The sequence below is a fragment of the Ornithodoros turicata genome, chromosome 3 (genome assembly GCF_037126465.1).
Source record: "Ornithodoros turicata isolate Travis chromosome 3, ASM3712646v1, whole genome shotgun sequence".
Classification (NCBI taxonomy): domain Eukaryota; kingdom Metazoa; phylum Arthropoda; class Arachnida; order Ixodida; family Argasidae; genus Ornithodoros; species Ornithodoros turicata.
The window spans coordinates 107,063,984-107,090,814 of record NC_088203.1 but is presented as its reverse complement, the minus strand read 5'-3'; the positions used below and the strand labels follow the sequence as shown (position 1 = coordinate 107,090,814).

General features: G+C 44.1%; 2 protein-coding genes across 4 annotated transcripts in view; both read right to left on the bottom strand.

The window, feature by feature from the left end:
* The window catches only part of LOC135389142 (pregnancy zone protein-like), a 38,112-nt gene extending 11,617 nt beyond the window's left edge, over nt 1-26,495 (bottom strand). For all 3 annotated transcript variants that reach the window (XM_064619156.1, XM_064619158.1, XM_064619157.1), the window contains exons 1-23: nt 26,390-26,495; nt 15,516-15,673; nt 15,077-15,262; nt 13,906-13,961; nt 13,763-13,835; nt 13,078-13,191; nt 12,581-12,665; nt 12,411-12,525; nt 11,597-11,702; nt 11,335-11,450; nt 10,894-11,061; nt 9,855-10,061; nt 9,287-9,544; nt 8,144-8,293; nt 7,835-7,919; nt 7,631-7,686; nt 6,310-6,367; nt 5,921-6,010; nt 5,735-5,767; nt 4,735-4,858; nt 4,169-4,400; nt 2,225-2,470; nt 1,495-1,546 (exon numbers count right to left, since the gene is read on the bottom strand). In XM_064619156.1, coding sequence (XP_064475226.1) covers nt 1,495-1,546; nt 2,225-2,470; nt 4,169-4,400; nt 4,735-4,858; nt 5,735-5,767; nt 5,921-6,010; nt 6,310-6,367; nt 7,631-7,686; nt 7,835-7,919; nt 8,144-8,293; nt 9,287-9,544; nt 9,855-10,061; nt 10,894-11,061; nt 11,335-11,450; nt 11,597-11,702; nt 12,411-12,525; nt 12,581-12,665; nt 13,078-13,191; nt 13,763-13,835; nt 13,906-13,961; nt 15,077-15,262; nt 15,516-15,673; nt 26,390-26,448 — 2,827 coding nt within the window. In that variant the 5' untranslated portion in view covers nt 26,449-26,495. The remainder of the gene's footprint in view (nt 1-1,494; nt 1,547-2,224; nt 2,471-4,168; nt 4,401-4,734; nt 4,859-5,734; nt 5,768-5,920; nt 6,011-6,309; nt 6,368-7,630; nt 7,687-7,834; nt 7,920-8,143; nt 8,294-9,286; nt 9,545-9,854; nt 10,062-10,893; nt 11,062-11,334; nt 11,451-11,596; nt 11,703-12,410; nt 12,526-12,580; nt 12,666-13,077; nt 13,192-13,762; nt 13,836-13,905; nt 13,962-15,076; nt 15,263-15,515; nt 15,674-26,389) is intronic.
* Nucleotides 16,591-20,636, bottom strand: LOC135389147 (xylulose kinase-like). Its single transcript, XM_064619166.1, has one exon. It carries the CDS (start codon nt 20,483-20,485, stop codon nt 18,869-18,871), a length of 1,617 nt encoding a protein of 538 aa, XP_064475236.1. The 5' UTR covers nt 20,486-20,636; the 3' UTR covers nt 16,591-18,868.
* Nucleotides 26,496-26,831: the final 336 nt, after the last annotated feature.

Here is a 26,831-nt window from a genome sequence, read left to right as displayed (position 1 = left end):
TTATGTGCAAGTAAGGAATGCGGAAATGTTAGTGTGGCCAGCCACATAGATTGTGCACTGATGACGTTACACAGTTGAAATACTGGTGAAAACAGACAGGCAGCGAAGAGGTCTGTGACCTGTATACATTATTTCTGAATGTGGACAGTGGCTTGAATATGGAATGGCTTGCAGGTGACAAGTCCCACACAAGGACCCAACATAATGTGAAGTGACGAGCCGATATACTGTATAAGTGCTTAAATTCGCGAGCTCAATAATTCGCAAATTTGTGAGAAGCCAGCATCAGGCAATTATTCGCGGAACCTTAAATTCGCGGTACCGCGCTGCATCCACCCTGCATCTTAGGGGCCAACGAAAGAAAGAGAGGACTCCGACTTAACGTAACAAATAACAACTTTAAGCAGACGTTTCGCCTGTCATACGACGGGCATCATCAGTGCAAGACTGAGCGGGAGAGCCAACAACCAGTCGCTACTTAAGGAGGTGACAGTATTGTTCGGGAACCTCCTGTCACCTCCTTAAGTAGCGACTGGTTGTTGGCTCTCCCGCTCAGTCTTGCACTGATGATGCCCGTCGTATGACAGGCGAAACGTCTGCTTAAAGTTGTTATTTGTTACGTTAAGTCGGAGTCCTCTCTTTCTTTCGTTATGTCATCTCCCGGCTTTTGGAGTATTTTCGCATCTTAGGGGCCATCCACCTTGAGCTTCCTGGAAGAAGCTAATAAAAGGTATCACAACTGGGTAACTCGTTCAATTTGTCTTCCCTTTGAGCACTTCTGACTGCAAGGGATGCGATTAGGGGGTCCTACTCGGCTCGTATCTGTGCCATTGCCCAATTGCCCTGTCTCCCGTCATTCCTGTCATCGCACCAAGCAGGTGCGATTGGCACTTGGTAGTGATGCGACAACTTTTCCAAAGGTCTATACGCGTGGCAGAGTGCATACGCGCTTGCTGGATGATCCAGGCTTACAAGGAACCAGAATCACGGGAGGCTTACATCCGCATGGGATTCGTACGTCAAGGCGGGACTACAGTCTCCAGTTGCAGCGGCAAACTGAATACTTTGCGAGGCAATGCAGTGTAACAGCGTAAGAAACTCTGTATACATAAGTTGCCTCAGCGTCCTGGGTCAAATTTCTTACATATTTCTTTCACGTACAGTATTTTTCTGTCATTGGTTCGAATATTTCGCGGGACTTTAAATTCGCGAAAAAAGAGCGTTCGCGAATTTCGCGAAAAATAGGTCCTCGCGAAAATTACTACTTATACAGTATCCAGAAATTAGTGGACATTGGTGGGGACTACGTTGAAAAGTAACGTTAGATCGTTCATCTCCTTCTGGGTCGGGCCGAGAACTTGCGGATCTGCTCTCATAGGTTGTCTTGCCGTACTTCTCAACAGTAAGAAAGAGATTCTGTGGGGATGCCTTTTCAACTGAGATATCACGTTCATTACTTTATTGAAAGTATGTTATTAAGAATGCTTCACTTACCGTTAATGCACAGATACTTGGACATTGAATATTCTTTTTCTAGCCCTTCTGCCTGAAAGAGCAAAAACAGAACGGCATGACTGAGGGACTGTGAGCACAACGAGCTTTGCAGTACGTCCTATATGTCAAAGGGGTAAGGGAAGTTCTGCTGCCACCCAAACACATCCCCCATGCACACTACATGGAAGGCATAGGAATCCCAGTAGTGAGTACTAGTAACAAAGCTACAAAATTTTTTCAAATGATTTTCCATGCATTGCATAGAACGTGAAAAAAAAACAATGTGCAAGTTTCCGGCGATGCGGAATAAAAAGTAACAAGGACTGTTAAGAGCATCAACTGTTTACGATATACACATTAAAAACGAGACTTTCATGCGGTAGGCTGCACTTGTTCAGGTTTGAGGACCTGTTACAAGTGGTGAAGGGTATATAAAAAAAGTCACATTGTACAAGAGAAAAGGGTGAGGGGAAGAGAAATACAAACAAATGCAATACACCCCTCCCCTCACCCTTTTCTCTTGTACCATGTGACCTTTTTTATATACACTTCACCACTTGTAACAGGTCCTCAAACCTGAACAAGTGCAGCCTACCGCACGAAAGTCTCGTTTTTAATGTGTATATCGTAAACAGTTGATGCTCTTAACCGTCTTTGTTATTTTTGACATTGCATAGAAAATCATCTGTGTGTCCTATACGAACTGCTTGAGCTCGTAAAAATGCCTCACCTTGACCAGAAGCGTACGCTGCACGCTGTCATGGGCACGACGGTAGTCGACCGTGGCATTTTCTGGACAGAGATTCTTATTGGCTTCACGGGACAGGGCATGTACTGTAAGGTTTGTGTACCCCAGGTGGATAGGCACGATGCGAAAGCTGACTGTGGCGCTCTCTTCTCCACAAACACAAAGGCCATCTGAGGTTCTGGTCAGTAGACGCACCTCCTCTGTGTTGACCTCGAGACTTATTTTGAGCTGCAAACCCAGATATGCAGGTTCACAAAGTGCACCACTTTTCTAACTGACAGCCTTTTGAAACTGACTAGAGGACAAGTTCTTTATGGTGAACTTGGTTGGACCACTAGAAAGCTTCGCTATATCAGTAATTCGTGGTTGGGGTTTCCAAACATGGGACAACAAGTTTATTTCACTACATCCATATCTTCGCTGTATGCAGGATCACTGCTTCGCAGTAATGTTTTAGTGTTCACACTGTGACTCTGTTACATGAAAAATGCATCTTGAACCATTTACCGTGCCAAACCTTGCTTTCACAATTTTTTAAAAATTGCTTATTGGTTTGTAAATTGTAATATGTACATAAATACAGTCAGGGTTTCTGGACAAGTCAGTGTGGGGCCCCATGTTGATGTCCATGTTAATGTACAACTGTACATAGTTATGTAGTAACAGAATGAAATGTATTATTAAAAGAAATGTGAGAAAAAATAGGAAACAAGAAACTGCAAATATGATAAAAATGTGTACACATAAAGAAAATTGGACGTGCGTTCAGTACACAGCATGTACAAGATAATTTTTTTCCGCGTTAGCACCACGAAGCAAGTGTGGCTATGAACGCCGTACAGACATTGAGAGAGGACAGAAGGATGGAGTGGGAGACAGTATGTGTCCTGGGCTGACTTCAGGGGAAACTCCCAACATTTGTCTGGGAAGTCTGCTGGAAAACCCAGGGAGAACCTTGGACAACGCAGCCGGTGACAGGATTGGAACCCGTGTCACCTCCCAATTTCGGCATGGAAGGCGATCGTCCTAGCCACTACACCAGTTGATCTGGTAATAGATATTTTTATGTACGTATTCATGGTACACAGTACAGTTAGGAAGTGACTTTTTCGGGTTAAACCCGATTCCGCCCGGTTCTTCCCCCCGAACTGACATCCGACCAATTCAGGTTAAGCCCGATTTCTCCCCGCATTCCAGTCACTATGAAATCCTCAAGTGGCGTTTCCACTGAAGACGAACAAAGGTCGCCACGTGTAACACATGTAAGAATGGGTCACTTACGTTCCCAGAAATACACCCATGTGTGTCAACACTGTCTATGCCTTCGGGGAATACCGCTGGGAGGTCAAGATCCCGCAAAAAAAAAAACAAAAAAAAACAGAGATTAGGAAGCGACTTAATAGACAAGAGGAGAAACAGAAACACCCGATAACACTCGAAGACAAAATTATTGCCCGATTTCTCCCCGAATTACAGACTTAAAAATAGCGCCCGATTTTTACGCCCCGAATCTGAGAAAGGCATTTAACCCGAAAAAGTCACTCCCTAAGTACAGTTCATGTACCTAGCATATATTTAACCTCAAATTAACCGGACCTAACCTAATTCGCATGGTGTCTGTTGCATTAGAATCAATACAAAGAACAAGAGTCGTACGAGTTATAATATAGCCGACATATTGGTGTAATGAAGTCTGTCTCAGTGTTATTCAGCCAAGTAATATTCTTTTAGTTTTTTTTCAAGAGGTGACTCGCATATATCTAATCATCCACAGACCAACCACTGTGGTGTCGCTCATGATATAGTTGTCTCGTGACAGATTAGTATTATTAGTATTTCAAATTGCACGCTTACTTTGTAGTAGACTCGAGCAAGAAATGGTGACACTTAACTGGCTTGTCTAGAAAAAATGGAAAGTAGACTCACAGGAAGACAGATGTGAGGAAAGTAGTTGAAAATGGAGACAACTAGCTTGAGCTCTTCACCACGAACTGCCGAATAGGGCATGGTGAGCTGGGTGAAGAGAGGTTGGAAACCACGCACTCTAGTGGGAGACAGAGATGCTCCAACCCCATAGGTGTCACTCAAACACACTGCACTTGCTTCCCATTCGGTCACTGTATGGGGAAGTTGTCGCTGGAGTGTTTCTGCTTCGTTCCTACAAAGTACAACGCGCTTCTCCTGTAGCATAATCAGAAGACTGTCTCACGGCACGAAATAACTGAACAGGCACAAATTCTTTAAAACAGAACCAATTCTGATGAGATGGTAAAAGTGAAATTGTACAAAAAAAGCGGGAAACCTGCCAAAAACTGCAAAAAATGGAGAACAGAAACTGTCAACTGTGCAAGAGCACTTTCCTCTAAGTTTGTGAGCACAGACATGCTTTGTATGTAGGCTTTGACACAGACACTTTGGCACAGACAGGCTTTGTATGTATTTGTCCCTTCTATGTTGTTCCAGCCTCAGAACATCAGTTCTCTCATGCTTACCCGTCAACTCTGTACAGTTCCCAGAGCCACGTCTCAGGAAAATGTGATCTCACTTCAACAGCTGATTTTGCAGTATCTGGAACATCTTGGGGCTCTTCTTGGGGTCGCAGCCGAGGTGCAAAAGCTTTGAGAAAGAGTTCCCCAGAATTAGTATGAAGGGACACGGGACATTACAGCTATAAATGTTGCATGACAGAGTGTCACTTGACATGCATTACAGGACTCCCTGCTTCCTCGAGGGACAAAATATTAAATATTTTTGCAGAAAGTGTTTCCAAAAGAAAATTAGATAGGATGCAATTCGCTTAGGTATGCTGTAGTGAACGTTTCACACACTCATACGCTGATTATCATGTACAGTCTCCTAATCTTATTTGGCTTGCATGTCAAGAGCTCATAGGATTACCATCATGTGATCTCATTTTAGAAAGAACCTGAGCAGTTTACAAGCCCTCATAAATGTCACCAGTTGCCTGACAAACTTTCTTTTATCTCATTTATTTAATAGTACTGTTGGTATTTACATGAGGGAGGAGGATTTCCCACTTGTTTCTCTCTCCCAAATGCATTACCAAAGGTTTGATTTCAAGGGGGTTTGAACCTCCTATCCCCCCTGGACATGACAGAGGAATGTGGTAAACTATTTGTTTCACGGGGGACCTAATGCCTTTAGTGTTTTGTACCATACTGTCAGGGACTGGGGTTTCCTGAAAATGGTGTTGAAGACCATGATCTATGACCCTACAGCATACATCCAAACCCAAACTTGCAGCCATCTTTCCGAAGCTGTGTGAAAAGCCATGAAAGAAAGGCAGTACAATAGTTGGTGTTGTCCGCTGTTTCCAGTAATTTTGAGTCTGCGTTCATTCTGCTAGTGTGTTTTGTCTCAAGAATATGACACCTAGCCTCAGACTTGTAATTTGTTCCCCCGCGTTTTAGATACAATACTCATATATAAATCCCACAAGATAGCATTGGGTCAAATATGGGACAAACTCACCTGGCATTCCTGCCTCCATAGGTAGAGCATCACCTACAAGAATCAGTGGTAAGTCATTAGTCCTACTTCATGACTGACTACTGCTAATAACGATTGGTCGTTGCAGGACGGCTCACGTACCGGCACACTGGAGAATATTGTTACATGTCGTAGGGAGGGAGATAAGGAAGGAAGTGTAGAACAAACCTCGTAAGCCCGGAGGACCTCGTAAGCCCGGAGGACCTGGGAGGCGTGGCAAGACACCCCAAGGATGCCAACGGTGCCAGTATGGTATGGCTTAAAGCAAATATGGCAAATGAACTTGAGCAATTGATGGTAAAAACACACGGAAAGACAAACGTTTTGCATTTAGTGCTGGCTTTTGGGGAAGTGGTGTCCGTATGATTCAACTGCTTTTCACAGACTGGCTGCAGTATCCTCATTTGCTGTTTGGTTTCAAGCCTTTGCACATCATCAAACAGGATGGCAATAAACATTTCTCTTTGCTCTGTGGGGCTCTCAGAGTCCTTTCCACTATGCAGCGACTCATCTACTCACAATTATTTTGCAAGGAAAGGCTGGGAAACAGTACGTACGATTCACGCATGGTCGAGTGTCCAGGTCGATGTCCGTTAACACTGTCAGACCAACTGCCTGTAAACAAGTTGTTTTGACACATGGAACATAGGTGGTACAGTAGCACATTCACACAATGCTCCTTCAAGGAGAAACGAGAGTTTTCAGTTTGGGTTAGACCATTCCATTCTTTTCATCTAGGTTTGTGCCCTCTTATCATCTGCCACTTTGGCTACATTTTCTTAAAGGGATGCTTTTTTATCTTGTTTATATGGACTGCCCATAAAATGTTGATTAGTTTACACACGATTACTTGCTGGAACACAAGTACGCACTATTTGGTGCACCAGTCCTCAGTTTGTGAAGAGTTCTCACTTCTGGGTGAGCATTAAAATGACAACATGTTGTACATGCCAATGAAACTTACACCAACATCTCTGACAAGGACTGTCAAGAACGACGCTCTATAGTACACGACAGATGTACTTCAGCATTATAGAATGTTCTCCACTATAACAATAGCTAGAGGTCTGCACGGGTGCAGGTATACCAGCGTACCTGCGCAATTACTGCCACTAATCTTGGATTTGCGGAATGTGACTGGATGCGGGTAAAGTGCGGGTGAACCAACGTTGCTGCTGCGGGTTGCGCAGGTACCCGCGCTATATCCACGTTCGACTATCCTCGCGCTTGCTGACCAAGAGCGCGGGAGGCTCCGCCTCCTGGATGCCGGCCAATAGGAGGACACGGAAGCCAGGCACTTCCCAAGTCCCTGCCCTCGCTTTAGAGATGGAGCAGGGTTACCGTTGTTTAGCGTGTCGCGAGGCTTTTGCCATGGCGCACCAATCTAACCAACGGCTTCGCAGTCTGTTACCCAGCGTGCACTGCGCCTCAGGATACTTCTTGTGCCATTAGCAGTACACTCCCAGCTAGATTATCTAGATTATCTGCTCTGCCTTGTACGGTGTTGTCCAGACAAGGCAGTGCAGGTCGGGCATTGGTTTCCTTGGGTGGGGCAATGGAAAAGGAGAGCGAAATCATGAACAGTGAGAAGGATGTATCCCATTCCTATTGCATTGCCTTTCATTCCTCAAGTGCTTTAGTACCCTGTAAAGATGCGATAATTTATGATCGACGTATATGTATGCATATTCTTTTCTTACTATGGAGTTGCCGATTCCCTTCATTTCTTGTGCAGCAGAATTGTTTGTCTCCTTTTGTATTTTTGTGCGCCGCTAGTATGTTTCAGTTAAGTGTTCACCAACTACCCCAGTTCAGAGAAATTACACTGTAGTCCAAATATTTGTTCTCATGCTGTTTGAAATTCAGGTAAGACCTCACCTCAAATGCTGCTGCAGAATCCAGGTAACGCGTTGGCTTCCTCGTCTCGTACATCTCTGATAAGTGAATAAGGTGACAATCTTACAAGTGGTACAACTTACACTAAGTCTTAAGTGGTACAACGTACACTATCAAGTTCCTTTGCAGCTTGGTTAGACTTGCGGTTGCTTTACTACTCTTTAAGCAAAGAAAGGGTCAACTTACCAAAGCCCCACCCTTTGGAACAATGGCCGTTTTCAATCTTCTCTCTGTCAGGCTTCTCTTCGAACGAATTCAAGATGGGTTGCAGCTGTGCGGTGAAAGTTACATAATTCACAAACAATTTATCTCCGACTCATTCATTTGAATAGTCTCGCAGGCTATTTGATTGGACATTGACACGAGCCCATACACCCACACTCATTAGTCCACACAAAGCCACGCAAGATTTTGTTGTAACCCATGGAGTTCCACCAGTAAATGTATGCATTTCACGCCACTTATCAGCACAGCATGCGCAAAAAGTGAGAGTACCGTTTCTCGGGTGAACTGTCCACCAGGGTTCAGCATGCGTACGCTCTTGTCAACTGCGCTAATGCCACAGAGTGAACCACGTGCTGCGGACAACGTGAGATGAACGTGAGTGCCAGGCTGGGCTGAGGACTCGACGAAAGCCAGAGAGACCTGTTGGAACAGAAATTAGACATATGCTGTTAAGGACATGCGCTGCAAAGCATGTCAGCCTTTTTATGTATTTATTTTAATTGTTTTCTTCGCATGTAGTGTTCCCTAAGTAGTACTCTTCAAGCAGCTTGAAACGAAAGTGGAAAGCCTCGATTTGAGAAGTTATTTCTGGCATTGTGACATTGTGACTGGCTGTTTTGCCCAAGTGCTGCATCGGTGTCACGCGTCCACCAGTGACGCGGTGACACCAGTCATTTTACATCGTTGGGATGCGCAGATCTTGCAAAATTAAAAAAAAAATGTAGGAACATGTCTTCAGTCTTCACTCACTTTGAGTCCAGCAACTCAGGATGGGTGTAATCTTCAACCAATGTTGCATTCATTAGTGGACGCTATCAGTAGTACATAATACTGCCATAGCCACGGTGAAACAAAAAAAAAGTGAGAAATCAATAACTAAAAACCGTAGGCTGTCATGCTCGTGCTATGGTGGGGTATAGTCATGTGTTGATGTCATGGACTTATGAGGAGTGGGACGAGGTAAGCCAGGCATCCACTGATCCAATATTGCGGCTTGTTTCCATGCTCTTGTGTAGTATTTAGAGCATTACAGGGAATGGAGTTATCAAGATACCAAAGTAAAACGAAACGTCACGCAAATGACATCGCACAACAGGAAAAGCTATTACCCGAACTCAATACCGGACAATAATTTTCGTTCCCGTTTTTGTTTCCGGTAATGGAGGACCGTGGTACGTGTTTCTGTCTCCGTTATTGTTACCATTTCCAATTTCGGTAATATACCGTTTCTGTTTCCGTTACCATTACCGTTACCCTTCCCTGCTTTGGCTAGCGTGCTGGGGCGTCAGGTGGTGAGGACAGAGGAGGCCGAAGTTGCCGACCATATCAGGGAAAACATATTGCGTGGTTACATGACAGGGGCTAAGCATGGTTCATACAGCCCCTTGTGTGTGTCTAGACTAGGGATCTCACATTGTTCTTGATGCAGTCTTGAACTTCATATTGCCTCGTGTCTGCGATGACCTCTCCAGATGGATGGACATAATAGAGGAGGACGCGTATCGTGTCAGAGCTGATGAGTTCTCGTCGAGGAGCGAAGTTGAACTGTCCAGAAAGGAAGCCTGGTGATGCCCCGATGTCGCTCTCCGTGGGTATCTCGTCAGAAATGAAGTCCGGGAACAGTTGTGTCATAAAGGTGCCTTCGTTCACAATACGCCCACCAGAAACAACCTGCAAGTTTCATTTAAGTAAGTAAGAGGCTACTCAGCCTTTGCCGCAGTCATTCCATTACAAAGACAATCACATTTGATTACGTGCAGCAAAAAAAAAAAAGTAGTAATTCTCTAGTGGCTGCTATCTCAGTTCGCACGAAAAACATTATAGCAATAAGCGAAAGTGTATTGACACACAAAAACAAACTGTTTGTGTTCATCTCCTCTAGGAATTACATTATTGGGACAAATGCCGTGGTTTGTTTGCCAAATGGCACATGCGGAAATTTCCCCGAGGTGCATTTGCAAGGTATAAGGTTGACGCTTACTTGATAGCGGAAAGGGACTTCAGGTAGCTCGTTGGAGAAGGTATATCGAAACTGAATTGGAGCTTCAGTATCACAAATCAGTGGGTTTTGTCGGCTTAGTAGCTGAACATGGGCATTGGACTGTGAATACCATGGAGATAAATGAAGGGAAGCTCTCGTAGATGACACACGGCTACCAGAAAGTTCGCCATCCTCTCCAGAGGTAGCCTACAGTAATTCAACTACAACGAGTTAGTGGTGCATGATTTGTATACGAGGGTTGCATCCACAATGGAGTTGCTTATTTGAAACTTGGTCATGGTCCAAGTAGATCCCTTGGGAAGCCACACGCACGTAGATTCAAATTTCGAAAAGAATTTTAATGTCTTTGGAACTAGCAAAGAGCTAGTAAAAGAGAATGTTTTGAGAGTGACTAGAAAACCCCAAGTGTCTACGTTAGTCAAATGTTGAGAGTGAGAGCGTATCTCCCATGTGTTTCATAGCATGGCTGGGTACGTTGAAGAGAGGGTAGCTAGCATTTCTGACTGGCAGCCAGAAGGTGTGGGTTCTAATCCTAGCCCTCGTGCCTTTCCTTCAACTGCTTCGTCATATTCATTTGGATCACCCGAACGTCCTGTAATCTTTTTCCTTTCAATTGCATTTTGACATTTTTCACAATTTTTGAGTCACTGGAGCAACTTGCCTACATGGGACATTTTCTTTCTCTAATAATCAAAATGCAGTTGAAATTAATTTTTTCCAGGATGTTTAGGAGATTCAAAAGAATGCAGCTCTTGGCTTGACTTGTTCTAGTTCTAGAGAGGGGTTCTAGAGAGGTTCCTTGGTGGAGCAAGAAAAATTGTTCTGTTGTGGAGCTCCCAGTGATACCAGATTGGTCAGCAAAAGAAGCTGCGTAATAAAGTTTTTGATGGGGTCTACTTGGATGGTGACTAAGGTTCAAGTACTTCAATCCTCTAAGATAGAAATTAGACAATTTATCTCGTTCATTAGCAAATGTCACTAACAGAACAAGAGCTGTTAAATGAAAAACAGTGCCTACCTTGAGGTTTATATTGGATTTGTCCTGTACAGCCGGAAGAGTGAAATTAATCATGCCTCTGGCATCACTTTCAAATGCCCGGCATCCTTTGGTACGACCCGAAACATCAAAACAGATTTTAACCCTTTGTGATGGGACTGCTCTTCCGTCAGGTAGGGTCGCTTTCAACTGCAATGACAGTATCAAGGACATTCTCTGCTCAGTAAGCAATGTGTGAAAACCATGTGGAAAGCTGTCCATGTCAAATGATGTACAATTTACTCATCATTCTCGCATCAAAACATCAAAAAGCATATCGCATATAGTGATCAGCTATACGTTCCAGTTATCTGCATTCATCAGGTGTTCTATTCTGCCAGAATGCAAATTTTGTTTTCATATTTAAATGGTAAGCAGCAGCGTTCATTTCTTTTAGCCTCTAGAAGCAATGTTTGTATTCACCGAGCCTTGGTATGGAAGACCTGGCTTGAAACTTTGTACTTCACTTTGTTTGACAAATTCCAACTTGATCTTGGACCATGACAGTTTCACTAGCTCCACTGCAGTTAATGTTACATCTGAAAAGAAAGACACATTGATAAAAATATTTTGTGATACGATGTAAACGATATGATGACGCATGCAAGCCATGTGGACATTACAGGTCCGTAATTATCGTAGAACTCTATAGCCACAAAGTTCCTGAAAGGTGGCTGACACTTACCAGTTCCGTCTTCCGTCACTTCTGCGGTGACATTAAGCTCACGACGGTTCAGGGTCGCCAGCATCAGTTGTTTTCCGTCAACTTGAAATTCGTAGCAGCCCGTGATCTGCAAGCATGAAGTAGCGAGCTAGAAATTTGTAATATTGCCTGGAACAGTTTTCAACAAAAATGCAATCCAACCAAATCGAGAGAGTGTGATCGAAAATTTACACGAATCTTTCATGACGGGTACGCTGGAAAGAGAATTAATTACAAATACGCGGATGTTGCAGAAAGGTTGAAATTGTAGTTGTCTGAACAGTATTTGAGATTTTTGGAGCACATTCTTCAGGGAGTAGTAGACTGTGCTGCCTTATTAGGGTCAGTGCAATTTTTGTGCCCAAGGAGAACGAGATCAGTGTGCATGTTTTACATTGATCTCTTGAAGGATGCCTCACCAATGACATGTGTTCAACGATTTCACAACATACACGCCCTCAACCGTGACCCCTTTCCTCTAACTGCCATCAAATGCCTTGCCCGTTTTGCTTATTTGTTAAATGTTAATTATTTATCAGTGCACATTTTAATTAGTGGTAAGCTTTCAATTATGCGCTTATGCCTTTTTAATTGATGTTTGATTTATGTGTTGTTCTTTGTTCATTTCACACGTAACGGTGTACCGCACTTTGGACTGCCAGCTGTTTGCAAGTACTGAAAAAAAAAAAGATAAATAAATAAAAATATTATTGTTGTTATTATTATTATTATTATTGCAGACAGCTCTCTTTGCACTGCTAAGAGTGTGTCATTCTTTGCAAAGCCAGAAACTTACGGCGCTTGTGTGGTAAATACTTGGCAGTACCCGCCCTGCCTCGCTATGCCACCCGTACTTCCTATATGTGACAGTGGCTGTGAGCTGGCCCCGTACTGGCTTGCCATAGGAATACCTGCAAACGATTAAAATCTTCATAACTTGTCACAGAACATTAGAAGTAGGTATACTTGGCACATATCTTCCAGTTGGTCACAGTGTCTTCCGGCAAGATGTAGGGCGGCGGAAAGATTTTCACTTGGAATCTCGGTAAAACTGAAATCACGCAGGAGTAGGATGTGGTTGAGTAAGTGGCAGGGACCCTTGTCAGTTAGTCATACTCAACATTCAACATTCACTCCTTTCTGCCATTTTGCTCAAATAATGATTATGGGAATAGACAGCTGAAAGTTAGCATCGGCTTGTTTGTCCTTGTCCGTAATCACTTTACTGCAGGTAATGTCATTATTGTTACATACCAGCATACCAGGGCTGTGCAACACGCGCGCATTACTCTTACTGCTCTTTTCGATAGCTAATTAAATATCAAATAGATATTACTTTGCAAACAGCAACGTTGACTAGCACATGTACTGACTGTTGTAGTTACGAAGAGTTGTATAATGCACATATTTTTTATGATACGGTAAAATGTAATGGAGTCGAGGCCTTATTTATTCAAACTCACCATAGCGATCCACCTGGAAACCTTGTGATGCTTCCTGGCCAAGGATTGCACAGAACACCTTCCACTCTCCCAAGGGGGTCTCGGAAGATAATTGCATCGACAACTGAACCATACCTGCACCACAACTGGTTTATGGTTTGGGTCATCTTACAACAGCACAAGTTTAACAACACAGTCATATGCACAGCAACGAAGCAAGTAGAGTTTCAAATGCACACAAAGTATTACACCTAGCTTTATAATGATGCAATAATTTTACGCTCCACCTGCATAACGTGCACTTGGCATCCCAAGACCTAATGTGCAGCTTACTTCTGAAGCGAGCCAAATGAGCATGCACCAACGCTGTGGATAATGAAATGTGTTTGTAAAGTATTTTATTTTATTTACTTTATTTCTATTTTTAAGGTGCCCATATACCTCACTAATGGTGCACCCCACAAATAACACTCAAACACAAATACAAAAATAACTGCCAACAACACTATAAAAATAAAAAATAAAAAACTTGTGTACGAAAGGTGGTTGCAGCTGGCATTAGTTGAAAGTACGTTGAGGATGCGCCATAGTACAGCCCCTCCTGTGTTAAATGCCTCTGTCTTATGTCAGCACTTTTTTTTTGAGGTGGTGAGAAACACGGGAAACACATACAGTATGTGAGCTTGAGCATAAAAGTAGAACTTACCTTCAGAGAAGGAGACATTCTTCCACTGAGACACTCTCAAACGAGATGGATTTTCTACCCACACTTCTCCAGTCTATATATGACAGAGAATAAAGAACCTTTTCTTTTGCTCTTAATATAATAACTGCTAGTTAACCTCTTACAGTGTTCTTGTCGAGAGCAAGTCTTCTGTTGTGGATTTGCAGAATGCGGAATTGAACTGTGGAAATAGGCAAAATTTTTTGCAGTTTGAATGTGATATGACAGTGGTTGCGATGAGTAGATATAAAAGATTTGTTTTTGCCCAACAGGCACTTTAGGTAAGGCACCCCTCAGCCAGTGAAGCATGCAATGGGTGTGGGAGAGCTCACACCAGAACCAACAGGAATAATCTCCTTCGAGGCCCCTCTTGGCCTCAGGGGGTATACTATTCCTAACTACATCATGTAACTACATCATGTAACTACATCATCTGCGCAAATATTCTTTTGAGTACACAAGTGAGTATAATTGTGTACTCAATTCAGATTCTGAATAGAACATGGAACATGAATGAAATGAACTTCAACTTCCACTGGAAAAGCGCGTTCTTCTTACCTCATGTGACTATGTCAGCAGTGCTGCTGAGGGTTCCAATTGAAAAAAATGTATGCACTAAGCTAATAGGCCATCCTATGCTGGTCACCTATATACTACATTATTTTCGAGGTTGTACTCATTTAGCAGCACTATAAGCCTGATCCTGGCTACTCCACTACACAGAGGTGACTTCACCCTAGCTGTCATCACCATTGTTCAGCCATCAAAGACCTACTTGTGAAAACTGTTTTTTTTTTTCTTTTTTTTTCTGCACGACAACCCTGTGTATGCGGTGCTACATTGAAAAGGGGGATATGTCACGCTCCTGGACTTCGTTGAATTCCTGCTAAGTCACACACCAGAAACGATGCTAACAGGACATGCACGTAGAGTAGACACATACATATGTGTCACACATTTTGTATTTCTGTTATTCGAAGGAACATAGCTGCAATTACTTTACCAAATATTCACTCGAAGTGTTCTCGGTTTGAGATTTTTCAACTTATCCCCTTATTGCATGCAGAGGTTCATTGCTGAAGCCCATCAGCTTAACGGATCATGTCTCGATTGTGCTGGCATCGAGTGTGATGAGATGGGGCGTCTGCTGTAAGCCTCTACCAGATGCATATCATTGTGGAAATGACTGTAGGAATGTTGGCACTAATACCTTGTACCAAAGGCACAAGCAATGCAAAATCCAACAACAGTAAAATAATGAGATGCCTATGAAATGCGGTGAGAACAAGAGCTTACCAAGCTGTCCTGGTTTGTATATTGGTTTGTCGGTCTGCAAGACAGTTACGAAAGTTTTGGAGATATCCACAACTTTGATGGAAGTTCTTTTGTGAAACCGGTAGCTGCCAAATGCACCGTCTGCCTCAAGGTAAGCATCTTGAGACTCTATGAGAGGTATCTTCAGGTGGACTGTGGTAGAGGAGTCTGAGTACCAAAGTACATTGTTGCATCACTTATGTGGCGTAGGTTATTTTAGGCGAGAGAGCCCGTATTTATTGCAAACACGGCTACGTTCACGTGTGCAAGAAAGACAGGAATTTTTGTTTTGATTACAGCCAAAAGCAAACATAGTTGTCATGAAACACGTCACTTTAAGAACTGTCAACATGTCGGAAAGCTTGGTCGTGAACACGAGAAAATAGTGACCGTCACTCTAAGTGATTTGCAGAAATCTTACCTTTTGCTGTCCTCGTACTTGTGGAGGCCAGAACAGTGGAATTAGAACTGAGCAGACGAACCGCAGCCACGCCATCCTCTGCAATGTTGTAGGCAGTGAAAACAAGCTGTGATGTTTCACCAGCGTTGAGCACTTTCGGTGCTGTCAACAGAAAAGAACTAAAAGGAGAATAAAGAAACCTAGTCACCAAGGAGACAAGATCCAAACTGTCACTGGATAGAGTGAAGCAAGAGTGATATACCGTTTTTGTTGTGAACACATTTCTGAACTTTTTTGGGCCATCAGTGTGCATTGAAACACTACTATTCGGACACTAAAATTTGGCACGAGGCGCCGCAGAGATTAAATCGGGTACCTGTTGGTTATTTTGTGCAACTTATCTCCCACTTAAAGGAGTTCAGGGGCCATCCAGAAAATTTTCAGATTAAGACCGTCTGACGAAAGTCTGTGTGTCATTTTACCGCATGGCACGAAAGGTTTTGATGCGTGCAATTTGTTTCCCAGAAAAAAACTTGCATAAACATGGCTCCGCACGTTCACCCTTAACTCGCCACTCCGTGTATAACGAGGATGAGGAGGTACGATCCCACATCATTGATGACGTTATAAGGAGAACTCGTTCTTGTTTGCTGGTCAGTGGGGTTCAGCACCCTATACCTTTGCTGCCGTAAACCAGTTTTGCCAGTTCTCCCGGAGAATTGGGGATAGAAGGAGCGGCCGAATCGCGACCGAACCAGGAGCAATGCTTTTTCAGAACCCACGAACAGCGGAGTAGCAGACAACATTTCTCTGGACCAATCAGCAAGCGTGGCCGCTGTAGTGTCAGCGCGGGGTCCCAGGCGGTTCACAGGCTGCTACTGCTCTCCACATGGTACTGTTCTTCACCACCGTTACGCATGGTTACTTTTTGCGGTGTACTTTAAATTTAATTTCTGCGATAATTACGACTCAGTGGCGTGAATTACTTCTCATGGTGCATCTTACTGGCCTACTTAACAGTTTTATAGGAAGAAAACGGGGTGTTAAAAATGGCTTCTGCGCTACTTTAAAACCAATACAACGGGAGGAGACCACATAAAATATTGTATATGACTTTATTGCAAATGCTGCATAGTGAAAAAGTACATCCACCAGTACAATGTCGTAACTGCCAATAGGAATAGCAAAAATCCTGTCTCCCAAATATATGCTCACGTGACAAATATCGCTGTCTACAATTGTATGTAATCTTTTTCAAAATATACTACTATGGTAAATACGTTATCATAATCATCAATGTCAAAAGGTCGCTTCATAACCATAGAAGATATGGAGAACACCATGTGCTCAAAATGCACCATCGAATAAAAATGTTCGCTTAGATGAGTATAGTTATCTGCATTATTTTGAACATGTTCAAGTATACAAGTAAGATTCTTGGGTCTTATGACAAAAGCTTGTTTTGAAATTGAATCTTTCATACAAAAACGTTAGAACATTATTTTGTGCCATGCATAGCGGAAAATACGAAGCAAATAAAAATGCTCTAGAGAACAGCATTCCTCTAAGGCACTTTTTCATTTAATTTCAGATTCTATCTGAACAGGAATATTGAACACCAAGTCATGTGCATTGGAATGTAAAATGTAATACAGTTCGTTTTTTGTATAGTTATAGATAATATCAGTATGGATAAGTATGGATGTTCTGTAGACAGTCGTATGACAATACTACAACTGTAACCCACAATTGTAAAAAACACACGATAGATATGGAAAGCATCGGCTACTCTGAAAGACTACATGGACGTGCTTAAAAGTTCTCGGCCCAACCCATTTGCAGATATACAGACGATGACGACAAAGAAGAGAAATTGTAGGCATATATTTTTGCTCGGGCTATCAACACAGCCGTGCTTGCCACAAGCATGAAATTCTCAGGATGTAATGAAGTTCCTATTTATGCAGGAGAAAACTCCAAGGGAAATCTATGAATGCATTTAAGTGACAAGTGCCCATCATACTAAACAAGTGGCATGCCAACTTTCAGCGTGGAGATTTTGGCCCGGAAGACACTGGAAGATTTGGGAGACCTCCAATGGTGTCGACACCACAAATTGTTGATTGTGTCCATGACCTCATTTTGGGAGATTGGCGAATCTAAGCTAAAACAACAGTGGATACATTATGTATACCCGGAGAGCAACATATGAACGCCGGTGAGAAACAATATCGAATGGATGCCTACAAGTTGATTTTGCAGCATTTTGAGTGTTCTAGTAACACTTTCCCTGAGTGACCTGCTACAGTTGGTGAAGCATGGTTGCCATCACTATGATCCTGAGGGAAAACAACAGTCCATGGAACGGCAACACTTGGGTTCTCAGATACTCAACGATCAGTGGGAAAAGCCATGGCCGCAGTTAATGCAGCACAGTACTGTAGTTTCCTCTGCCAGTTAAAGGTGGCATTGAAAGAAAAAAAATGGCATAAGCTATGGAAATGCGTTCTCCTTTTGAGGGGGCCATGCACTTGCTCACAAAGCAGGCAAGACAGTGCAGGTTCTGAAGTACCTGCTATTTGATTTCATCGAAATTCCGCCGTACTCGCTGGACTTTGCCCCGTCTGACTATTTTTTTTTTTGTTTCCGAAGCACAGAAAAAAAACGAACGGAAAGAGATTCTTAGAGGTGATAGTAGCAGCCAAAGCATATTTCGGAAAGCAGATGTCAGATTTACTTTTTCGAGGATTAAAGAAGCTTCGGGAACGAGTGTGTCAAACTTGGAGGTGAACATGTCGATCTATAATAAAGGTTTACAATGTTCTTGCTTGTCGGGCTGAGAACTTTTCAGCGCACCTCGTACTTGTTGCCGTGTCAATGCATATGCAAGTTGCAAATACTGCTTTTTTTTTCCTTTGCGCAGATATGTCCAAATGCAGGAAAGTACATTTGTGCATGTTTGTCATACAACTTCCTTGTGAGACAGCCGGTAATAAGACTGTAATTAGTGAAAGAAAGGCAAATATAAGCAATATTAAAGCTAGATCGCACGCACGAATAAACTTGTTCATAAATATAAGCTCGCATATGTCATGCAGTGTCAGACAATAGCACTTGAAGAGCAGCCCTGTTGGAATGCAAATGAACGATTGTTGTGTGGAATGTACCAGAAGTGTGCAAATTGCCTAGCTAAGGCATTTGTCTGATGATCTAGTTATGTGCCACATATTTTGTCTGCGGAAAGAGGTTCGGTTAATGCATATCGACGATAAAGATATTGTTTTCTTCAGACCATAAAATGTCCTCCACTGTCCTATTAACTGGTCACCGTTTGGTGGAGAAAACGGAGACTCGTGTGGTTTCCAGAGAGACGCTTATCTGCACGTGTCACCCTGTTCACATCTAAGTCCTTTTTCTATAATCCAATACCTCTCTGCCATTGGCCCATAAATTGCTTCCGCGTCGGCGCTCGGTTTAGCGACTTCTCTCATCGCCTGTCTACGGCCCTGCACCATCTCTTCAAACGTTATCTGCGGATCAGTTTTCCTTTTCTTTCCATACGTTGCCATGAAAGCTGCTCCGAGACAAGCCGCATTTGCCGAAGCTTCCTCATTTACGTAGACACGCGCTCCAAAAACGTCCGAAAGAACCTGTACGATAGCAGTGTTTCTCGAAGCTCCACCCGTGACCAGAACTTTCCCGCTTCGTTTGAATCCGAGTCGTTCCGCATGAACCCGTTTTGCTAGGAACTGACCCTCAATGACTGCGCGGACTTTCACTTCCTGAGAAAACTTGGACACTCTGTCCCCGTCCTTGTTAAACTTGAAATCGCCAATCAAGGGAGGGAGAATTTCTTTGTGGTCGTAGAACATACCAATGTTTCCAAAGTTGCCTCTAGGGGTACTGTCTAAGATCTGGGAGAATATGTCCCAGGAGCCATCGGCACAGTCATCTTTGATTCGTTCCCGCGTTAGAGATCCATTTTTGAAGCACAGCATGCCCATGAAGGCGGACGGATTGACTGGATTCACCATAATGTGACCCTCCAACGACGGGTTGGCTTCGTTTAACCACATCAAAACCGTATCGCTCGTCCCGAGACTGACTACAATGTCACCCTCTGACAGCGTCATACCGACGAGTGAAGCAGGATTATCGCCGGTGAATGCCACCACAGCACAATCTGCGGGAAAGCCGTATCTATGTACGAAATAACTGGATATTGTCCCCAACACACAGCCCGATTCTACAGGTTCTCCGAGTCGTTCTTCTAATCCGGGTGCGCATGCCGACAAGCACTTTTGGTGCCACTGTTTACTCGCGATATCTAATAGATTCATCCCTGACGCATCGCTGTAATCGATGGCAGCGTACTGACCCAAGAATATCGTAGCTAAGAAACTACTCGCGAGGGATATCCGTTCAGTAGCTTGGTAAGCCTCAGGTTTTGTCTGAACCAATTTGGCGATCTGGTTGCCCGTGAATCGCTCAAACGCACGGGAGCCAGTGATGTCTGCCAGTTTTTGCGCTCCACCGAGAGAATCTTGGAGCGCTCGACATTGAGTTTCGGTGCTGGAATCCATCCAGACCGGCGAATCACGTATACTGAACGCACACTCAAGTTGTTCGTGCAGAAACTTTCCGTGGTCCAAGTTTGAAACTAGTTGAGACGCTCCTTTTTTCCAGTACACACTGGCGTGTTGCTGGGCGCTGCCCGAAACCGAAGTGATACTGGCCAAGTCGAGTCCTGCAACTTTTAGTCGTTCCAGGAGCATATCGAGGGCTTTCGCCCACATTACAGGAGGTGCCGTCACGGTCAGACGGTCTTTCTGCCTGTTCACTCCATTCTGTGTGCGGTACTCCGGGAGATCATTGTCAAACTGGACGGTTGCCTCGCAGACGACTTTCAGGGCATCGTCCACCACGACCGCCTTCAGCTGCTGCGTGCTCAAGTCCAGGCCCAAATAGTGGTTCGTATCCATCTGGAACATCCAACTTTGTGGCCCGCGTCTTCAGGTCATCTCTACGAAGACTCCTCTTTGGCCGCCACAGAGTGAGATCATTATCTGACCGTGACCGGTCTGACCCCAGTAAGATCACTGAGACAGGAGGAGTGACCGGAAGTGACGTTAAAGCAGCGTTGCCAACGGGCACCTGCAAATTTCCCCAGATTTCCCTAGACTACATTTCTGCGGAGGGCGCTCGTTAATCTGCCACTCAAATTTGCCACGGCGCACATGTTCTCGCTCGCCCAGTGTATAGATAGAGATAGATAAAAAAAGGGGGGGGGGGAGTCACTGGAAAAGCTTGAAACGTTCAGCAGCTATTAAAGGCGCTACCTGATGGGAATACATAATCGCAGCACACTCAATCTATAGATGTTGGGAATCTGCGCAAGGGCAGTTCATTTTCATTGCTCACAGTTAACTCTCTAGTCCAGTTCCAGACTGGTTCAGGACAGGAAGGCAACAGCACTCAACGTCCGCCGGACGCACAAGATAGATCCCAATGTCCATATATCCGGAAATGGATGTCTGTCGATCATTCTAGGAGATTCATAGATGGACGTCCATGACCGTATATTCGCGGCATGTCCCATTTAAGCTGTTGCAAGAATTGTTAGAATTGGGTCCCAGACGGGATGTTACACGGATGTTATTGCAAAAGAGGGAAAAACGCGGAATGGTATGTATCAGTTTTTCATAACGTAAAAGTGCTGAAAACAGGACGAACACAAGACACACACAACATCGAGCGCTCTTTGGTTCCGGACAGGAAGGCAACAGCACTCAACGTCCGCCGGACGTACAAGATAGATCCCAATGTCCATATATCCGGAAATGGATGTCTGTCGATCATTTCTAGGAGATTCATAGATGGACGTCCATGACCGTATATTCGCGGCATGTCCCATTTAAGCTGTTGCAAGAATTGTTAGAATTGGGTCCCAGACGGGATGTTACACGGATGTTATTGCGAAAGAGGGAGAAACGCGGAATGGTATGTATCAGTTTTTCATAACGTAAAAGCGCTAAAAACAGGACGAACACAAGACACACACAACATCTTGCGCTCAACATCCAGGTCCACTGAGCGCGCCAGCTGATATCCTTCGAACATGCGAGGGACGTCTTTTCGAGGCCCACTTGAACTTCTGATTGTCTAACTGGCACAGTGGCTGGCGCAGAGCGTGTTTGCTGTGAAGCCGGATGTCGTTTTGGCACCAAACCGGAAGCTGTGAAAACGGCATGTATACCACATGTACCCATAAACATGTGTTCATACATAGCACCTCCCACCAGGAGTCGATTTCTACACTTGACGTCGACTCACCCCATAAGCTGATGATCCTCTGCTTGGCTTTCGTGTACGCACAAAATTTGTCTGCTGGTGCTTGCTGTTAGTCTGCTGTATTTCCCTGAGTTTAAGGATCGAGGTATACAGAGAGAAGCAGACAGGACAAGACTAAGAACCAATCAACGAGCAAAAGGGAAGCTATAGATTGTGGAAAGAAGGTTGGCTAGTGCACGTGGGACATTGCATACATTTCTAGGAGGTTTGAAACATGGCAGCTGTCGACAGAGCCAGGCAGTGGCGGGAGTCCAACCACACACCTCTCCAGTGCCGGTCGAGTGCGATAACCACTATGCTACGCTGCCGCCTTTTGCCCTTTTCATTTTTTTGTGCCTCTTTCATCAATAAGTGCCTAAACGAATATTTTTCTGTTATTTTTTTCGAAACCAAAATAAATATATGAAAAAAGAAAGAGAACCGACCAGGTCATACGTCATTCGTTCGAAGACCACTGACAACATCGATGGAGAGGCTATGCCACTTTTTGTCAATCCATCTCTGCTGTCGATCCCCGCCTGTTAAGTCGTTTCTAATTGCATTTTATAGCCCTGCAGCGCTGCCGTCCAGTCCAGCTGTATCTGGATCGACAAACCGACGTCTTCCAAGGCGACTTTCGGTCGAGTCTCAAAAATTAGTCTGCGGTTGTCGAGAAGGCAAAATGAATCCTCTCTTGTCTGGCGACATTAGACGCCGAAAAAGCGGGAAAGTATGTCCAGGGTGTCACCGACTACGCCCGTCCCAGAAGGAACATTCCAAGAAAAATATGTGAACCACTTCCGTGATGAAGTAGTTCACTGAAGTCATTGATTTTTACGCAAGGCAGAAACGCCAACGTTTCCATGCATTTGTTTCGACCCTTGCGTCGTCGGGTTTTATGTTTTTTGAAAAAAATCTGGTTGTATTTCAGGAGTTTTAAATTCGGGTAAAATCGGGCTAAATGAGTGCAGTAATTTCCCCAGAAATCGTGGAAGGGCGGATACCGAGCTTCTAAGAAGGGAGGTATATGTTTATGGATACATGTTTAATGCATTGGTAAACGAGCTATAGTCATGCCACCTAGAATCATGCGGTCAACGGCATTTGCTCTCATTAGGTTTTTGCTACCTCCTGATGTGAATGTCATGTATCGTAAGTTTAATTATGTAAATATTTACGAACTGAACTCGGAAATTTGCCAAATAAAAGTCCTTTTTTACCCCAACAATATGGAGAGCGTGCCGAATTCACTCAAATTCACGATAATTGACAGTGATATTCGCGAGCTATCGGACCATCGGAAAAATAGCCGAACATCATGCTTTTCGGAGCACCGGACCATAACGCGCGATGACGAAAGGAGGTTCCAGACCCAGCCCACATAGTGATAGTAGAAAAAGTAACAGTTCCTGAAATTGGGAGAGTGAAAGCATTATGCCAGCGAAAGTCTGACGCGATAAGCCATGCCTGTGTTATCTCTTTCTGCGATGACGGGGTGGTTTCCAACCTCCTTTCGTCTGACTGACAACGATTGCGCTGAAAAACTCGTCGCGCGCTATCGTGTGCGATCTCCGTAGAGCATGATGTTCGGCTATTTTTTCCGATGGGATAGCTCCTGAATATCCCTGTCAATTATCATTTATTTCAGTAAATTAGACACGCTCTTCACTTTGGTAGGTTAAAAAAGTGACCTTTACTTGGCAAATTTCTGACTTGAGTTTGCAAAAATTTACATAATTAAACTGTACGTTACACGACATTCACATCAGGAGGTGGCAAAACCTTATTAAGAACAGATGCCGTTGACCGCATGATTCGAGCTAGTGTAGTTTTTTTATTATAATTCGATGACTTCAATGTTTTCTGGGACACTCGTAGTATATAGGCTGGAAGAGCAGATTTTCGGGTGCAAAACAAAATCAGTGCTTCCCGCATTTCAGAGGTGGATTTGTGGAGAAACTGAATGCGTTCTCCAGTTTCCACGTTGATTGACGAATTTGCTCTTTCCGGACATGTGGGTTTTAACTCCAGTGACGATGATACAAATGAGGGGAAAAACGGCTCAAGTCTCAACGTAAAAAGATGTCGCTCGAGTTTTACATTCATAAGGATCGTGCTAGATATAGGTCCTTGCTGGTTAAATGCGTTTCGAGTGGAAAACTCGAGCGACATCTTTTCGTGTGAAATCGAATCCCACAATCTAGAGACGGAGCTTCACCACATAGCACGCTCCTAGCCAACCCGAATGACAACCGAGCTGTCTCCTTGATTTGATGAAAACGGTGGGCGTACACCATTTTTCTGGCAATTATAAACCGCATAATGCCACAAAAATGGCGTACGCCCCCGTTTTCAGCAAATCAGGGGAAAGGACGATGCCACTCGGGATGATGGTTGTCTAAAAGCGTGGTCAAGTTCATTTAGAGTTTACTCTGGGTTTTCCTCAGACGCTGTCAGTCCCCTTAGAAGTCGGCCCAGGACGCCCACCTCTGTGAGGCCGACAACGGCGAGCCCTTTCACCGCCACCAGTGCACAGGTGGAAGAACGTATTCAGTTTTCTAGATTTTGTTCTTTATGGGTGGTTAGGGGGAAAACTCACAGGTCTAGGATCGATTTTGGTCTGATATTTCTCCCGGGAATATTATGTACGAGTAGAGCACCTTCTGCAGCATGCGAGAACAAAAGCCCCGGTCCTCCGCATGCCCTATGATCTGTATGCGTCCGTGAAAATCGCGCGTTTTCCTACAAAACAGGTTCATTAAAAGAGAAATACAGTCACGTTAATCAACCCTTCCAAAGTGACGCTCTCGGCGAACTATATTCTTCCTTACAATATACGTGCAACTATATCTGACATACAGACAGATGGAAGGAGGCCAACCACGAGGGTCTAGAAACTTTGGCTGATAGAAGCCTTCGTGTTTGTTTACGTGTCTTGCCCATCGCTCAGGCTTGCCTATCATGGTTCGACTGATTACTACTGTAAGACCCTAAAATTTTGCAGCCATCATGTTTCGTGAATTCTGGATTCCAAAATTCGTGGATATATTGGCTTCAGCGGTAGATGAGCAATTAAGGGCGTAGGTGAGCTGGTACATGATGAAGGGAAAGGAACCCGAGGCAAGGAAGGACAAACACGACACGTTCTCTAGTGACAAGCCCGAGACTGCCCGTACCGTAGGACGGCAGGAATGTTGGGGAGGTAAACAGAGCGTCGAACCGAAACGTTATTTTTTTTTTTTTTGTCGAATTCGGGTTCGGCCATAAAGGTTCGGTTCTGGTTCAGAGGCTGTAAACCGGTTCCAGTTCTAACTGCACCAAACCAGTTCCAAACCGGAACTGGTTCCAGGTTCTAATATGCTACGGAGTCATAGGTAGCCACCAAAAATGATACAAGATCTCTTAGTTACGTTTTTCTTGTTCTTTTTATGTGTTTTCGACCAACAGGACCCCCTTTCATCCCTTCCCCGAGCAACGTGCCGCCAATAGGCAGGGAGAATCCCCACATCATCCCCCACCACACACCAACCCTAACCGAACCGGTATCCCAAACCGGTAACCGAAGTTTTTATATCGGTTCAGTTCCAGCTTCCAGTTCCAGTTTTCGGTTTCGGTTCGGTTCGACGCTCCGCTTCCAGCACAGTGCATGTGTCCGAGATTTCTTGCGCACGTCAAAAGAACCCCAAGTAGTCGCAATTATCCGCAGTCCAACACTGCGGCATGTGCAGGATGTCGTCACACGAATAGGCTGACACTCCTTACGTGTAAATCTAATCCAATTGTTTGATAAATTGACGATGATGAGTGATGAGCGGACACAATGCGCGAACGTATAAATCGTTTAGAAGAAATAAATTAATAGATAAATAAAAACATTTGGTTACCAAAAACACAAACGAATACGGGCAGTCCTACGATAGAATAATAGAATGGATTAACGCCTAGTAGACTAATAGAAAGTCCAATATGGCAATCGAATGGCGCAACCCTCGATTGCCGTGTTGTGTTCGTCTGTTGTGTGTTTCATCCGGAGAACAGTCACGTACTTTCTAACATGGGATAGCAGACGACGGAATCGGTGCCCCTAGCGTGATCCAAGTGACTAAAACCGCTAGCTCCTGGGTATGCTGGGCACCCAAGTTTAGATAACGACTGTCACATGACCTGGCACGGCTAGCAATTTTCGAGCTCTAGGCCGTGCTGGCACATTTTGACCGTGCCAATTCGCCGTAACTGTGAAGACAAAGTTTACGATATTCCAGACCTTGCCAAAATTGAAACGGTGTTGTTGTTTTGACGACATCTGATATGAGTGAGTAAATGGCGCGCAATTTTGACAGCCCGGAAGCTCGGGTATTTTGGAAATATGTTAAATTACGAATATTTTCTTTGGTCGAACGAACGGCAACAGTTGAATTTCGCGTTCCACGAAGGATAGTCATTTTTCCGATATAAGTTACCTGCTTCGAGCCGATGCAATATCAACAAAAATGTTCATTGATTGTTTTGCGAAGCCAGATTTCTCTCGTAAAAAGTGAAAACAACAATGCGGGAAATTTACTCACGGTTTGTTAGCAGCCGATCCGAGATGAAAGAGCACAAGGAACGAAAGCACCACCAGCATGATGACACGGGTTGCAACTGGCTTTTCATTTCTTTCCCGGTCTCATCTTTCCTTCGGGTTGCTCGACGTCATTTCCTGTTTAACGAAGGGAAGCAAGAAGTGACTTTGGCGGGTGCAAACTTTTCCTTTTCTTTGGCCACTTGTCGCATTTTCTGCGGTGGTCGTTCCCTTTTCGTGGCGAATAAATTTTGCGTCATTGGGAGTCTTTGTTTTTGTTATTAGGGAGTTTCAGAAACCCAAGCAGGTCCACAAGGGCTCTTCTTTGATTCTCCATTCCCACACTCTTAGAAATGAACTTGACCAAACGGCACGCTCCTAGCCAACCATCATCCCGAATGACAACGTTCTCGACCCTGATTTGATGAAAACGGGAGGCGGAGCCT

Bases quoted from the DNA above. Each gene is read 5' to 3' on its own strand.
- LOC135389147 (XM_064619166.1), bottom strand. From the start codon at position 20,485: ATGTTCCAGATGGATACGAACCACTATTTGGGCCTGGACTTGAGCACG.